We start from the raw sequence: 17,381 nt of genomic DNA, 5'->3' as shown, positions 1-17,381 counted from the left end.
TATCTTAGTTCTCTCGATGCGCTGCCTGTCCAAGTGAATATAGCCAGTTTCCATGCAACTGCTGAGGTGGAAACAGATAGCAGCACACGCTTTTCCCGAGACCTCATACAGAATAAATGGAATTGCTGGGAAATGTGTCTTTCCCTGACAGTTGCCACACTGATATCCAGAGCTTTTGGCAAATCTGTGCCCGATGGTACACTGTACAGTTCAAGCATGCCATTAACATTTGGTAAAGGGTTTCTTCACCACCTGTTTTCATGAACGTCCCAAGACCCACACTCAGGTCAATATGAACTTTTACTGATTACTGTCTGGAATTCTCTTCCATGCAAATGTTCATGGAGCTACTACTTGAAGATGGAAAGAGAAGTTGCCAGCAACTGGCTTCTTCAAGAAGTGTAGTCCACATGTACATTCACTTCCCATCCTCCCTCCCCCTTCTGTCTGCATCCTTCCAGAAGCCTGGTGGGATTGGGACCGTGCAGCTGAGAGACAGCTGCAAAGGCCATTGGGCTCCTTCCAGAGGAGGGACTGCTGCAAGGGGAGAAGTTACCACGTTGTCATCACAGGATATACTCTTCGAATGCACAGGTGGAGTGTGCATATGGAAAAACTGGTTGCTGATATTAGTTTTTTTTTTTATTTAACAGTGAAAATATAATTCAAAAGGAAAAGTCAGTTCTACTGTGTTTTTTCTTTCCTGGCTCTCCTTTGATTCAGTACGATTTGCATACTGCAGCACTCGCTACGTCTGTGTCAAAGACTTGGGGGCGGTGTGTGTGTGGGGGGGAGTGTTATATAAAATCCCCTAGAAACTTGTAAAAGCAATGTGGTCTCAGTTATGAAGAAAACTCTGCTGTGAATATATTTCGGTAAGTGTATTTCAGATGGGAATACTATAAAAAGTGCATAAATTACTTGCTTGATATAGCATTTTCAGGACCATGTTATTAAAGAAGGTGAGATACGGCATTCTGCTGTATCCCTCACGTCATTTAAATGGTTCTATATTTGTCAACGCAGTTGTCGATAAAATTTCATTGCAGCATTTCTTTTTATCACTTGCAAGTTTATGGGGCTACTTGAGATTTTATTTTATTTTGTAAATCAAGGACTATAATGAGACTGTTTTACAATAATATAAAAAGGGGCTATCCTGTGGATTCCTCGTTCTAAGAACATCTCTTCCAGACCAAGCTTACTCCCTGCGTCCACTGAACTGAGTAATTGCGTCTGCTTAGGTTTGAAATAGGGAATTATATAGCAGAAAAGAAGTACTTGTGCAAAGCTTTATAAAACACAGCACCAAAACAACGATACCAGGCTGAGTACGTATTTCACTTATTTTGCCGCACTAGGTGTTTCTTAGCAGTAAGAGAGGAAATATATAATTAATTTTGAATGAGCGCAGGTAGAAATAGTGCTGAGTTGCCGGTGCTCACTCTGCAGATGTATCTTTTGTGTTGAATTAGGTGGAAACAGCAACTGATTCAGACACTGAAAGCAGAGGCCTACGGGAATACCACTCTGTTGGAGTACAAGTGGAAGATGAAAAACGGTAATTCAAGCATGTACAAAAATCTGTAGTCTTTCATAGCACAACGCACATTTGTAAACAGAGTTAATAACAAACATCTGGCAAGCGCTGCCCCTGAATAATTCACAAAGCCAAATTTCATATATGCGTGCTGGTCATTTGGTAAAATTTGTAGAGATTACTTAGCGGTTGCTTAATATTTAGTTAACTTTCCGGTTTTTAATTGGAGGGAAGGAAGTGAAAGTTTTAAATTAAAGTAGTGGATTAAAATAATTTCATTATTGTCCCAACAAATGCAAAGAGCTGTATATTGCAATACTCTTCCTTTGATAGGACCCCTCAAGCTGATCCAGCCTTTCCCAGTCCACCCAGGGGGATATAATGGTTAGGACGTAACCCCACGGTACCTTTATCATAAACTAGAATCAGCTTTTACCTTTGTTCAGTCCTTCTCTAGCTTTGTAAAACTGCTGGCCAACGTACGAACGCACAGGTTATCCCTGGCAGGCACTGCCAGTGAAGTACCGGACTGGGACCATTATCTCATTTCACGGCAGCTGTCAGACAGGATCTGGCTGCTAATTGCCTTTTACCATCATTGACTAGGAGTAATTTGAAACAATAGGCTCAGACGTGAAAAGATTTCACAAATAATCTTTACTTCTCTATCTAACTTTTTAACATAAAGGCTTTCTAAAATGTCATTATTCGGTGGCATATCACAATAGAAAATCAACATTTAATGGCCATCCTGTAAGGCAAGTAAAAAATACCCCAGTCTTAAGCCTACTGCTACTACTTTTCTTTTCTTCAAGGATTCTCAATAGTCCTAACTTGGCAGTTTTTCAGATTTTATCTAATTACAGTTCTTGATATTTGACTTTTCTTTGTACGTGTCCTTTACGTACTTCTATCAGGAGTTGTAACCCTGCAGTTCTGCTAATTATTTCCAGTTCATTTAGTAATGATACAGGGTATTTTGTAGTATGAGAATAAATCAATACTTGCTTCCGGAGATAATTTCAATGATTTTCTTTTGTATCTTCGCTCAGATCAATGAGTGAGATACACACAAAGGAAAAATGTTTAGCATAAAGTCCAAGGAGAAAACCAGAATCCGTTCACTGAAACATTATTCTGTGCCTCTGTGTATCACATATATTTATATGTCTTAATCTCTTTTCTTTCTTCCCTCTTCACCAAGACATGGACGATTCAAGCGCTCCAACAGTGTAACAGCAGCTGTCCAGGCTGACCTGGAACTGGAGGGCTTTCCAGGACACATCACCATGGAGGACAAGGGACTTCAGTTTGGCTCGTCATTCCAGCAGCACTCAGAGCCCAGCACACCCACCCAATACAGCGCAGTGAGAACTGTACGGACACAGGGACTGTTCAGTTACAGAGAAGATTATAGGACCCCAGTTGACACCTCAAACCTTCCACCACCAGAACCCTGGCTAGAGCCGGCCATTGAGACAGTAGAGACTGGTCGAATGTCTCCTTGTCGACGGGACGGATCTTGGTTTATGAAGTTGCTACATACTGAAACTAAGAGAATGGAAGGATGGTGTAAAGAAATGGAAAGAGAAGCAGAAGAAAATGATCTTTCTGAAGAAAGTAAGAACATTTTGGTATCTTTTCTTATAGATGTCTGCTAAAGTAAGAAAACTGTTAGGACAAAGTTGTGATCTGTAGTTTTTTTCCTTATTCGTTGTGTAGTACCAAAGACACTCTGCACAACCATTAGATGTAAGACCACTGTCCTGCAACTGATTGTGCAAGTTGATGTGTCCCGGTCTGTGGAAGTAGTTGAGGAGCCAAAGCCTGGTATTAGATATGGCTCAAATGGTGCAATAGCTCCATCCACAGCTCCAGCTCCGACACATCCTTCCCACTCACTTCGGGGGCTCCAGTGCTTCACCCTTTGCCAGAGCACACAACATGGTCCTACATGAACTTTTTTTTTGCTGTTTTCCTGAAACCGGAGAATTTGCCTCTTATTAATGAACAGTCCCATTTAAAATAGTTTTCATTCCTTTACAGGCACTTCTGCCTGTCATAAAGGGTCTGTTGGAAGAAGAGAAAGGAGTAGGCAAGAAGCCTAGGTTAAAGCCCTTCTGCAGTTACACAGGCATGTGCGCTATTAGACAGTTCAGCTGCATTTTCTTATTACAATTTTGTCAAGAATCATTATTATTCTCTCACGTCCTGTGGACACCTTGAAAGGAGTGATGGGGTAAAGTGAAAAATAATGTAGACTATTTTGGAACAAAATCCAAGCCAGCCCTAATGATAGTAATATATCAAAGTGGTCCTAGCACTCAGCAGCCAGCTCCCTGTGATTCCCTCTGAGGTCAATTATCCTTGTTCTTCAGGCTCAGTTTTATAAATATTTCAATCCCTGCCAATCTGAATTATTGTCTCAGATGAGATTTTTTCAGATCACAAATTAGTTCATATTAAGTTTTCTTACTAGCATCTTTTCTTGCACTCTCACGAATCTCACTATCGCCTCCCAATATTCTTTCCCGATTGTATTCTTTCCCCCTCAATGAGTTCTTGCAATGATCTTCCCTCAGGTCTTGGGCCAGGCCTGCATGGTGACTAAAAGGCCAATTTCTATTTCTTGCACTGACCTTTTCAAAAGAAAGAATGTCTACTTTTTTACCTCATCCTTTTTTTTTATTTTACGGTCATATTTCTCCACTGTATTGTGCACAAGTCTGCCAAGTAACAACACAGGATTTGGGGTGGGCAAGAGCATAAGGGTGGTTTTCTTCCTTCAGCCTCCAGTGCTTTCTGCAGTGTGGGGTTTTGTCCTTATTTTCATCACGGCAGACCTGAGCTGAGAATTTTCCCTTTGCATTGACACTGCAAAGACGTTAATACCCTCATAGGGGCTGTTAGAGTATGAATAACAAAATATTTTGCTTTGCTAAGCCTGTGTGAGGATTTCCAAGCCTCCTTTCATAATGGCTATTTTTTCATTACTTCTTTTTACCATATACATCTTATTTTTCAATTCCACAAATCTTTGCACTCCTGAATTTCTCTGCCATCATTAAGTATCCCAAAGCACCTGCTTCTAAGGTTACCTGTTCCTGATGCGGGGATATCAGTGCTCGCTATCTGAAGGAGAAGTTCGAAGAGCAACACTTTAATCTCCTTGGAGAGAGTAAAATTATTAGGGATTAAAAGGGGAGAAACACGGAGGCTGTTAGCCCCTCTCTTTCCCTAGGAGGCCAGCGAGGGCTCTGCAGGCAAGGGGTGGACTTTTCCTGCCTCCTCGCCCTGCAGGCTCTTCCTTGTGCGCAGCCCTACTCAGATCTGCAGCCACGCGAAACGAGCAGTGGAAGCACCCTCACGTCAGCCCTCCTTCCTCACTCGGAGGCAGTTAGCGGTGTTATCCTCTGGGATGCGAAGCTGCGTTAGGAAAACTTGGAGGAGCTGATTTTAGCTGCCTACCCGTTCCCGGGTGCAGAACCACCCTCCCTCCCGCCGTGGGAATCTGCGCTCTTGCACTCTGGGAGCGCTCTGGAACACCTCGCTGCAAGGGGGCAGCGGCAGTTAGGAAGAGAGTTTGCAGGAAATTGTACAGAGAACATGAAGACAAATGGGACTTCGGCAATTCTTATTAATATTCGGAGTTAGTGACACCCTTTTAACCTAGAACGTTCCAGTCAGAAAAAGAAACGGGATATCAGGATTTTGTTTCCCTGATTGCAGAGTGACTCTGTAAGAGAAGAGGAGCAATTCCCTGATAGAGAGTTACTAAAACACAACTGAAATGGACCTTTGAAATCCCCTTTTTAAGCTAACAAAAATGGGTTAATTACTTTTGTTTGGGGGAACGTTGTGCCCTCACTAATAGGTTAGAGAAATTATTATAGAATAGGTCTATGTAGCATGTGCAAAATCAGATGTTTGTCTTCAGCTTATTTTCAAAAGTGGCACACAGACTCCCAATTTTCCATTCTATGTGACTCATTTCAAGAGATCTTCCTCAAATAATTTCCAGATTATGTTATCTTTGAAATGGTATCCCTTCACCTAATATGGCTTACATCAAGTACAAGGAAGTTATCAAAGAATTATTTTCACCGAGGGAATGAGCTTCACAGCATTTTAAAATTTCGGTGTGAATAATTTTTTTCCTGTTGAGTCTTTGACACATTTTGTATCCTCAGTTTGAGGTATGGATGTTGAAAGGTAGGTATCCACAAGAACTAAAGTTTAATGATATCCCAGCATGAAACGTATCTTGACATATTTAAGCATTTGGCAATTCCCTGAAGAAAATACATGGAAATAGGGGAGCCAGAAGCAACTAAATCTGGTTTTCCATCTTCCAGTAGGAGCTACCATTCCCAGAACGCTTCACAGCAACGTTTGCACATTCAAACTGTCGTTGTTCATGCTGAATCATTTATTTTTGGCCTGGGTATATTAATTGTACCTGAAGACCAAATATAGCTTTGCGTCTCATAGGACAAGTCTGTCTTTATGATGCCGTCTCTATCTTGTTTTAATCACGGGAAGAGTTAAAATAGAACTGCATTTTAGAAAACAATTTCATTTTCTGCGTTAGCACAATAGCCCTGAGATCACAGAAAGCTGTCTGATTGCTGTATTGATTTTTTCTTTCACTGTAGCTTTTCTGCCATAATGTTGTTTTAAGAGCTTCACTCATCAGGTCTTAGAAAAGGAGAAGATAATCATTGCAGCAAAAATAACCTCTCTCTCTTTCTTTTCACAGAATTTGTTTATTTGGTCAGTTGCCATGAATTGTATTTTGGAGTCTCTGCAAAGTTCATATATTGTTTGTGGGGGCAGTTATTTGTGTTCTCGGTGTTTATTATAACATATATAGAAATATATATAAAATATATCTGTGGCTGTAACTGTTCCCAGGGTAAGTCATCTGATCATTTGCACTAGCAGGGTGCCTTCAAGCAAAGATATGTGTTTCTCAAGGGTGCTGACTGGAGTTTCAGTTTTACACCCTGAAAATTGTGTTTGGCTATTACCGGTGTGGAGGTGATGACAAGAAAAACACTCTCAGTTGTCACAAAGCTATTGAAGACCAAGAGGGCCAGGACTCTGCCGCCCGTGAGCTCTGTGATGGGAGCAGGGAGGGGGAGAGCAGGTGAGCCCGGCTGGTAGGCAAGGTCTGGCAGAGGGAAGCAGCGGATGCCTGGGCTTCTGAATGCCGCACGCTTGGCCACTGAAATCTGTCAGTCCCCAAGTCAAATGGAGACCAGCCACACAGAGTTTACTCTCATATAAAAATCCGAAGATAGGTGCAAAAAAATGGATTAACTGTAGTATGAACTATGCCAGCAGAAAGGTTGTTTTGTTGGTATCTTCCGTACACTGGTTAGGAGCTCTGGTGGCATAGCTACGTAGCGAAGTGATCTCTGGCATAAAAAAGGCATTAGAGAGAGTGAGCCCTTCTCTCCCCTTACCCCTTCATTCTGTGGATTCTGGATTTTTCCTTGCTAATCCTCTGGCTGATATTTCCACAGTAGTGCAAGGGCTTCACTAACACGACTGAATAGAAACAGAAAATACAGAGTTAAATCTCCCATACTTTGTGGGGAAAAACAACAACAAAAAAAAAAAACAAAAACAAAAACCAAACCTCACAACCAATTTATTTTAGTATATTCATCAATTAATCATCCATAAAGGCTTTCTTAGGTGTTTGACCAAATATGGGTTATCCTTTAACCAAAGAGAAATTACTAACATAATTTCCTAATGCTTTTCACAAACTTATCCTTCAGGAACTATTGAAATTTACATTTGGAGTGTTGTGAATGACTGCAGAATGCCTTAATTGCCCTGAAACAGTCTTTAAAATCAATAAAAGAGAGTCCCATAGTGGGGAATCTGAGAATTTCTCCTAGCATTTATATTGTTTTGCTCACATTTTCTCCTCTTTGAACTCAGCTCCATCGAGCAATGCAAAAAGCAAATGTGCACCGAGTCCCGCTTGGTGCAGGAGGAGCCCATTGCTCTACCTCCCCTCCAGAGCACTGTCAACGGGTAGCTCTGCCGTCCTAAAATGTCATCTCAGTCTGAACATTATGCATTTACTATTACTCCTACCTCTGTGTTGATAATGAAAAATACACATGTTTCTGAGGATTACTAATTTAGATTTAGAGATTAGACAAATATGCCCTGCTTTGAGTTAGGAGGATGATCTAAATGCCAGTTTGAATATTTTTTTCCAGGCATATTTTGTCAGATTAAGTGTGGAGCAATTTATTTACGAGTCTAGGAAAAATATGGAACAATCAAATGGAATGAAAATTTAAATTAAAACATGTCATTTAAATAAGCGGTAATGAATGCCAGAAGCAGATTGATTGTTCGTAGTTTCTCATTGCTGGTGCAGCAGTGGCACAATTGAGCAAAGCTTTTAACCTGTCAAGAACAGAGTTACAGCATCAGACTATAATCTTGATTTCATCAATATAGATCTAAATTTTCTCCCTCCACCTTTGTGATATGAAACCATTTTCAATTACAAGATTTTGCAGCATTTCTCAACACATATATATTCCTTGCAACTTTCTAATATACTTATTGCGGGGGAAAAGACACCAATGTGTTAATTGTGCATGTTGTATAAAGGCAACTTACACAACCTCTATCCAGGGTATAAATCCTGAGCCTACTTCTACTGAAGTCATGGTCAGGGTTTTTCTGAGTCTTCAGAGTAGAAGCCCTCCAGGACCACACAACAGAAATGGAGTGCTCCATACTCCGCAGGGAGCAGAATTAAGGTTGTGTGACTCTTTCCTGCCATACAAGTAAATATTATCTTAAAGGAGGGAGGTATATGGATTATGTGAAAATTATATATATTTATGTGTCTTGGTAGATTTTATCATCATTTATTTACAAGCAAAATCTTCTAGGCATCACCAAACATCTCAATCTCTCCAGTCTCTAACATTCATCATTCTTTCATGGAGATAATCAATCTGCACTCATCAGAATAATTCCCCAATGCATGAAATTAATAACAAGGCTTTGGCTGTCTATTAATATTGTGCTAAAGATTATGAATTGAAGTGTTTTAATACTTTAATTTAATTACAGCAAAGCAGAGTAGCATGCATATGAGAGATTCTAACTTCTATGTTTTATTAAGTCTGATTTACTTATTGAAATGGAAATAGATCTTTAGTGAATGGTCGTGCTGTAATTATATGTGTATATTCACCACTGTGACATCAGTGACACGTGCAAGTGGCCCAGAAACACCGTTTTGCATCCCCACGGATGTGTGTCACACCAAAATGCTGCATTGCCAGCGCCTGAGTTTTGTCTGGCCTGACTGGGCTTTAAATCACCCATGCTCGTTGACATGATCCGTCAGGATAATGAGGAGAAAACAACTGTTTATTTGATAGGGGGGTTGGGGTAACTGTGAGATTCACTAGAAAATATCAGGTCAGGTTGCTACAGGAAAGCTGGGGAGGGGCTGTTGGCAAGGGCATGTAGCAATAGGACGAGGGGCAATGGTTTTAAACTAGAGCAGGGCAGGTTTAGATTAGACGTTAGGAAGAAGTTCTTCACCATCAGGGTGGTGAGACACTGGCACAGGTTGCCCAGAGAGGTGGTGGAGGCCCCATCCCTGGAGACATTCAAGGCCAGGCTTGATGAGGCTCTGAGCAACCTGACCTAGTTGAAGATGTCCCTGCTTACTGCAGGGGGGTTGGACTAGATGACCTTTAAAGGTCCCTTCCAACCCAGCACATTCTATGATTCTATAGTGCCGAATAGGCAACGTCAGGGATCTGCTGCAACACAATTCCCCATCGTGGGAAGGAAGAACTCTGACCCCAAACTGTGAATTTGTCTTATGTCCTGAGCTACAGAGCACCAAGGGAAAAGGAGGATACAAGGCTGTTTGTCACTTATAAGTCTTTGCTTTTATTAAAAATGCTGAAAATGAAATCAAAGCCATTTGTTTCAGATCAAATGAAACATTTCTTTTTTATTTAGATTTTTGTATGTTTGTTCAGGTTTTAACACCCAAAACATTGCTTTCCATATGTCAGTAACTCCGTAGAGGAAAGTGAGGGGTTTGGTGATCAAAAACCCCAAACCAATTGAAATGCTTTATTTCATTTGGCCAACAAAGCAAAAACAAAACCCCAGTGAATTACTCATGCAGCCCTGCACCGCTTAACCCTTTCACAAATGGTGCTACACAGGACTGATGAATTATGCATATTGCTGTTTGATTTAGTGTTGTGACACAGCTGTAGTGTTTGTCTAACAGAAAATGGGATAGAGTTTGAGAAGCACAAATTAACATATGCTTTTAACGTTACAGAGTTTGTACGTTTCCACAGAACTGGAGCCTTCTTCCAAAACTTCCAAATTACCTCTTGCTGCTTCTTGTGGTTAAACAGATGTTTCACTGGTCTAGAGAAAGCACAATCAAAATGTAATACCTGCTCTCAAAATATTTCTTCCACATGCCATTCAGTCCCCTCCGATACTTATTCTAAATAACAGCAAAATGTTAAGCCCTGCCAGAGTTTAATGTTTTCTGTATCTCAGGCTGCAGATCAGTTCTGCTGTACTATTGTAGCTCCATTCCACCCTCTGCATCTTGTTTGAATTATCAATTTGGTTTCCTCAAATTGAAATAAAAGAGATCAGATTAATTCCTGTCTCACCCCTGCCTCTCTCTGTCTTTCCCCTAGGCATTGTTTAAAGATCTGGAAAATCTCTGGATAAACTCAATCTTCCATTGAAACCTTAGCTTATAACGCTTTTTAAAGTGTTGCCTTTTCAGCATAGGTGTGGAGGAAAGGAAGAGTAGGAAAGGATGTGTAGGAAGGAGGTGTGTAGAAAGTGTATACCATAGCAAAGTATGGTATTTCTTCCAGCAAATGTGGAATTCCAGGAGTTAGTTTTCTAGGGATAAGCAAGTCGATAGAAAGAAATAGGCATCTCCAAGAAGAGATTCAGATCATCTAAAAATAAGTGCCTAACACAGCTGAGCTGATGAGCTCAGATTACTGATTATAGACCATCCAGAAATTTTGATTTAGACAGGTGACTCTTGGAAGCAAAGTCAAGTAAAAGGAATTTGGTCCCTTTCCTCTGTGCTTATGCACACTGTAAATGGCGAGCACACTGACCATGGGGAAAGCCCAATGACCACGAGTTAACAAAGTCATGGAGCACTCAATTGTGTCCCACTTTGTCTGAAGCTCTGTGCTTAGGTCTTTGCATATTTTCACAGGTAGGCAACCTGTAACTCCTAATGGAGATGCCAAGGCGTGTCTCAGAGACATGATTCCTCTGAGGATCTCATCCTTATGAGTTTATATTAACCTTCCCCTCAGAACAGACAGGATAAAGAGAGCTCACCCAGGGGTCATCCACACAGCTGGGTGAAGTCATTTGTGATTGCAGAACCAGAAGATATTATCTAAGGTACATGTAAAGCTCCCTTTGACATCAGAGGGAACAGGCATCTAACCGGTTCTTGAGGCAAGACTATTTCAACAGCTTTGAATTTACGTGAGCAAATGTAGATGGGGTAGGGGGTTGTCCTTTACTTGAAATTTAAGATTGTTCTCAAAAAAATACGTATGTGTGCCCACTTCAGGAAACTGTCTATATTCCCTGGTTTTTTTGTACTTCCTTAAGCAAATACAGTCTTAGCTGTTCTGAGTTATTAATATATCATTTGTTATTGACAAAGAGTAAGGTGCCACAGAGCTTTTCTGTATCTTCATCTTTTTCAAAAATATTTTATGTATATAATCACAAAGAGGGAAACCAAATATTTGCTTCCCTTATAAAATAAACAGTAATTTCAGATACGTGGGTTTTTGAGCTGGATTTTGCATTTACTGCCAGAAGATATCTATTGGTAATAACCTGTCTGTATGCTTAGTCCTAGGTAAGATCCGAAGTGCTGTTGGAAGTGCTCAGCTCCTCATGTCTCAGAAATTCCAGCAATTTTATTGGCTTTGTCAGCAGAATCTGGTAAGTCACCGTGTCTGCCTGTTCTTGAGGAGTTTAAGGCTATTCATACAAAACATAAATTTGAATGTCAGAATTTAATATTTTTACTTTACGGGCAACAACAAAAAGAAGTGTAGCGTACCCAGACAGCAGGATTCTGAACTATCATTTTCATGTCTCACATTTTGTCTTACTGTTCTTCTTTTTCTTTTTCTTTTTTTTTTTTTTTAATAGCTTAATCCTTAAGTATGGTGCTAGTATATTTTTTGTCAAAGCAAACATGTAATTTCAGTAATTTCAGTCTGGCTGCATTTTGTCTTTTCTTTTTTGCTGTCTTTATTAAAGAAAAAAAGAATGAAAAGGGAACAAATGCAAGTTTTCTGAGACATAATATTATGGCTTATTTTTGTAATACCCTAAAATAGTAACTATATTTCTGGTAAGAAAGGAGAAATTTTTCACATTACAATAAGTGGAGAACAGTAAAATCGTAGAAGAGCGAAGAATACATGATCCAGCTTTCTACCTACCTGAAAATGGGACTGATCTTGGAAATGGGAATATACATAATGTTCATAAAATTGGGTTTCATAATTTGCATTGCCAATTATATATAAGATGTCCTAGGGCTAAAGGAACAGATGCAGTATATTACTTGTGAGAGTTACTGCTATTGTTCTGGAAGTTCATTAGAGACTAATTCAATTCTAAATGTTATCTTCATTAATATGACAGCAGCCATCAGTGATATAAACATTGTAGCAAGATGATACTAATCAATAGGAGAACGTAATTCTTCTAGCTATGGCTGATGGTAGAGCACCTACTTTCTTCCTCTCACTTGAAAATCAAGTGTAACTTTCACCTTTTGACTGCCCCTACGCCTCATATATTAAAAGTGCTGAATTCTGTTGCGTGCATGACAGCAGACATGACCTATATGTCTGGCTAGATACATTTCTTTACCTGTTAGTATTCGCCACATAAATTTTTAAGGAGAAACATTCATTCTGCAGAGGCCTACTTGCTACTTTCCATCCATAAAGTTAGAGATCCAGAATTCCTGAAACTGCAATCAAATTTTACTGAGAAAGTCACGCCAAAAATGTCCTACCTTCTGATAGAAAATGATAAGATATATGGTCCTCATTAGGAGAGAATCCAATTATCCACTTCAAAGACTCTGTCAAAACAAGAATTTTAATAGCTGTTACAGAATGACACAGGAAATATGCGAAGTCAGGCAAGCAGGAGATGACCACGTTTCTAATATCAAATACATCATGTGTGCTCCCTATCTAGTCATTTGTTTCATAGCAAAAGCGGGAAACCTTCATCAATGTCTAAAAGTTTCTCACTGCAAATTTCAAAGTGCCCTCCATTGCCTGATTGATTAAGCTATGCATACTAAGATTTGGAGCGCCTAACCTCCACTCCACCTCATTTATCTTGAAGTGGGTCCAGCACTTGTGCTCGAGAGCATTACTGTGGTGACAAGCGCGGCTCCTGCTCAGCACGGCCGTCAGCTGTTCGGAAGCGCGAACAATTCATTACTGCAAGAGCACAAGGAGAAATCTACGGCTTTGCGGACAACATAACCAAAACACCGGCAGGATTTTATTTCTCTCCTTCTCATTTGGATAATAAACCTTTGAACTCCGTAACAGCAGCTTTATCCCACTCTGAAGATTTAGGCTCTGAATATTCTTCAGCTTCATTAAATCAGCAATGGGCTCTGCAGAAAGCAGCAACTGCAGAACTGGACTTTCAGCTCATTCATGTTTTGAGGCTTTTCTTCCTATGCCTAATGACAGGGTTTGTTGTTAAATAGTCACTTAGTGTGTATCCACAGCAGGCTTTCCATATGCTCCTAAGGCAGCATCTCGGTGCCCCACGGGAACGCTGCCAGAAAGCAGCCAGTCAGTGCATTCCCCCACTCGGAAACATCTAGCACTTACAGGGCTACCACACAGCAGTTTCTCTAACAGTCTTCAACAACAATAGGCGTAAATGTAGGATAAAAGATCAAAGGCGTTTATTTCTGCCAATTCAAGATGCAGCAAGGGGTTAGGAAGGGGAATAGGCTTACTCAAACTGGAATTGAAGCAGGGAACTCACCCATCGCCTATGGACTTTTCTAAAGGGTCATGGGAACTTCAAGGGACACATTTGATTATGCTCTGGGTTAAGGTCTCTTACCAAACACTCTCACTTATGGTAAATTCATAAAAATGTAAGCTTCAATTAAGGGTTTTTTTTAAAGAATCTGTCTGGCTATCTCCTACAGTGTACTGTTCCCGCTAACTGCTGGGGAAAAAGCACCACTGATTAATAACTACTCCCTTCTGCATTATTCACATTATCTCTTGTAACACCCTGTTTTTCCTTTGAAGTGTCCTCCTCCATACTCTAGTCAGCACAGATCCTGCTCAGCTCATGAGGTCATTGCTTAATATGTCATGGTTGCAGGCAAAAACACAGCAGCTCGAGCACCGGCTAGGTACTTTGTGCTTGCTTTAGGGGCAAGCAAAGGAGGGCTGCAAAGCTGAATTCCAAATAAGATACAAATAAATGAGCAGCTTCTGAGAAGGAACGGGTTTAAGCCAATCTTTCCAAAACTTAGTTAGCTGCAATAGTGATCGTTTGAGCTAGCATTTATGCGTGGACTGCGGATCCATCAGCGATAGCAGCAGGAGGCAGCCCTCTTGTGTCCAAGACAACACACCACACACTCCTGTGCGAGCAGCCGCGCTGGAGGCTGCGATCTTCCCAAACATGATGAGCACTGGGGCAGGCAAAGGTACAGAAGAGCAATTAGCCTTGATTCAGAAAGCAATGGCATTTCAATGAGTGGCATCATTTTGTGGCTGTTTAGAGGAAACTGGGGAGAGGGACTGAGGAGACCAGGTTGGAAAGAACAGATTGCAACGTAAGATATATTGCTGTGGGACCGTCCTGGCAAATTTCACACAGGGAGTCAGTTCCTGAAGCCTGAGATATTAACCTCTGTAGAGTAACTAATGCCAGTGATAGAAATTTTAAATGGTTCTGGAGTAAACTGGGATCTACCCAATTAAGCTGTTTTCAGTGAACACTAATCTGGAGTTGTATCATGTTTCCCAGAAGTCTGTTATAATCTATATAGAATCATAGAATCAGCTCTGCTAAGTCCCTAAAGCTCCCCATGAAAAAGAGACTTTCTTCTAGTGAAGAGGACTTCTAAGTGGGTAGGCTTTTGAGGCCGGGTCTTGACCCAGATTCCCAAAGAGGTTTAGATACAGGTGACACTGCACGTTGTCATGCCCAGTTCCGGGCACTCGGCTCACACAGTGGCATCCGCAAATCCAAGTTTGAGTAGCAATTCCTAGTGTAAGACCACTAAAAATGTGCAATTCGAGGCAGAAATTCAGTAGAAATCCTGACTTATCTCCCAGTTTTTAGGCAACTGTGCGGTTTTGCGTTCAATATCTGAAATGCCTTTGTCCACTCGATTTGTAAAATTACTTCAGCAATAACACCAGTGTTTCTAACATAGCAAACTAGTCACTACAGCTTTTGTACAGGAAGGAGAAGATCCAGAATCCCTTTGGCCTGGTTTCAGCTCCATCTCCAGTCCCATTGTGTTGACCATCTTAACTGCTTTCTCCTGCCCTGGCAGGGAAGAGATATTTCTCCATCGTCTTCACAGAGATGTTTACAAATTAAACCCTATTTCATTAAACTGAAAAGCCTATCTTCTTGAACTAGTGACAATGCTCATAGAACATAGGGTTAAGAGTCTGTATACTACCTTCTTAATGAAATTTTAATCCTGCGTTGACATCAGGTTGGTAGTCAAATGAAGGGTCGCTTGCTAAATTGTTACCACCAATGTTTGCTTCATTAACTCTTGCACACATAGTGCCACGTAATTGCAGTACCTGGGGGCAGTGCCTTCCCAGTTCCTGAGCTTGATTCGACTCCCTGGGAGAACAAAATCCTACCATCCCCATCAAAATTTTATACCTTATGTATACATTTGAAAACACAAGACAATGTAAACATCAAATTGAGCATAAGCTCACAGCTTTTTCGTGGTGTTGTTCTGTCTTCTAATCAGCTATCGTGAATGTAATTTTTAACCAGAAAGACTTCAGGCTGGCTGGAATATGACCCATGTTCCCCTCCCCTTTAATAATCAGCAGGCAGAGGCTGTCACATCGTTACGTTTTAGAAATGCAGGTCCGCACAGCATCTGGTGCTAAGGAACTTCCCATGCTGCACGGATTCAGGAAGGTTCACGTATGACATCCAACTCGTTCCTGTTTGAGTTGTGTAGGAGGCACAACTTCCCAGTCACAGCTCCCAGCTGTAAAGCACGCATAGCAACGTAATCTGGTGCGATGCCTTTCCTGCCTCAAAGCACGTTGTTTAAAGCCTCCCGGGCTATTCATATTCTCTCCTTTGTGCATGACAGGACCCGAGTGCCATGCCGAGACCAACTTCCCAGGACCTCGCAGGTTTCTGGGACTTACTGCAGCTCTCAATTGAAGACGTCAGCATGAAGTTTGATGAACTGCACCAGTTGAAACTCAATGAATGGAAAATAATAGAATCACCTGAAAGGAAGGTAAGCAGACCATGGACAATACCATTTACTCCCCATTTGTAGTCCCGCAGTCTCCTTATGTTAAATCCAATAGTGAAAGACAATAGGTTTCTTACCCTAGAAAGTATGTAATCGGCATGTAATTTATACACGGGAACCTTCATCAGATGTGAGGGTTTTTTTCATTTTAACAGTGTGGAACTGAACTGTATAACAAATCAAATGGATTTTGCTAAGTCAGTCCACTTCATAACACTTTCGTTCAAATTATTTGGATTCACATTAGAAAGGCTAAAACTGAAATATGCTCTGGTTAATTCAGACCGAGGAGAATAGTTGTGAAAATTCAATCAAGGTAAACTTGGCACTCTGCTCCATTTGGGCAGCTCAAAACTGAGCGCCACAGCATTTAATCCTGCCTGCCCGGCACAACTGATACTAGAGCAGGAGAGAGATAAAAGCACGTGGCAAAACATAGCGTAGGTCAAGCTAAAGCTTGGCCCACAAAAGTTTGGGGGACAAAGAGTACTTCTCTACCTGCACCTCTGTGCTGCAACTCTGCCGCCTGGGAGACACCCCCGCCACGATGCTTACAAACCAAAGGTGGCAAATTGCCCAGAAAAGCGATGTAATTCTCAAACTGCCCTTCCCCTTTCTAGAGCTCCTTCCCTCACCTTGATTATCCCACTCTCCTTGCTGATTATTGCATCAGTCAGATGAAGACAGCATTTGGTTTGAGTCAGTACTGTTGGCCTCAGGTGGATACTTGTTTGGTTTGGGAGGAATTAGGAGGCATTTTGACAACTCTTTCATTTCTTCATGCTCCTCTTGGATTTTAATTTTCAGCCAACTGGTTGGTGGATGGTGAGTTTGCAACTCTTGCTTACTAGTGACAACTGGAAGTAAGAAATTATTATCGTGACAGCAACAGTGATGTTCCTAAGAGGGAAATAACTAAAAGTGAAAAAAGTTAAGATGGGACAACAGGAATGGAGCCGTTATGTTCCTGGCTGAGAACAGGAAACAGAGAAAATAAAGAAGCTGGCTCTCATGGGCAATAGCATCTTAGGCTGCTGCACTGTCCCTCTTGAGTTGAGAAAGTAGAAGTATGTTCTTAAAAAACCTTAGTTATTTAGTCTTGGCTAATGCATTGTGTTAGTAGACTCAGAATTAGTTTTAAAAAACAGACCAAAAAATGAAGAGTCTGAAAACCATAGGTTCTTCGTTCAATTTTTGTATTAT

At 40.9% G+C, this 17,381-nt stretch overlaps 1 protein-coding gene across 35 annotated transcripts in view; it reads left to right on the top strand.

Moving 5' to 3' along the window:
• The window catches only part of DLGAP2 (DLG associated protein 2), a 480,112-nt gene that overhangs the window by 449,115 nt on the left and 13,616 nt on the right, over positions 1–17,381 (top strand). For 21 of the 35 annotated variants that reach the window (XM_074581683.1, XM_074581678.1, XM_074581677.1 and 18 more), the window contains 5 exons: positions 1,476–1,561; positions 2,745–3,160; positions 11,481–11,572; positions 16,008–16,160; positions 16,986–17,003. In XM_074581683.1, the coding sequence (XP_074437784.1) occupies positions 1,476–1,561; positions 2,745–3,160; positions 11,481–11,572; positions 16,008–16,160; positions 16,986–17,003 (765 nt within the window). The remainder of the gene's footprint in view (positions 1–1,475; positions 1,562–2,744; positions 3,161–11,480; positions 11,573–16,007; positions 16,161–16,985; positions 17,004–17,381) is intronic. The other 14 variants (XM_074581682.1, XM_074581668.1, XM_074581684.1 and 11 more) reach the window with 1 other exon arrangement.

This window comes from Larus michahellis, chromosome 3, assembly GCF_964199755.1.
Source record: "Larus michahellis chromosome 3, bLarMic1.1, whole genome shotgun sequence".
Lineage (NCBI taxonomy): Eukaryota > Metazoa > Chordata > Aves > Charadriiformes > Laridae > Larus > Larus michahellis.
The sequence above is the reverse complement of the archived record's forward strand: the minus strand, read 5'-3'. Positions and strand labels throughout refer to the sequence as shown.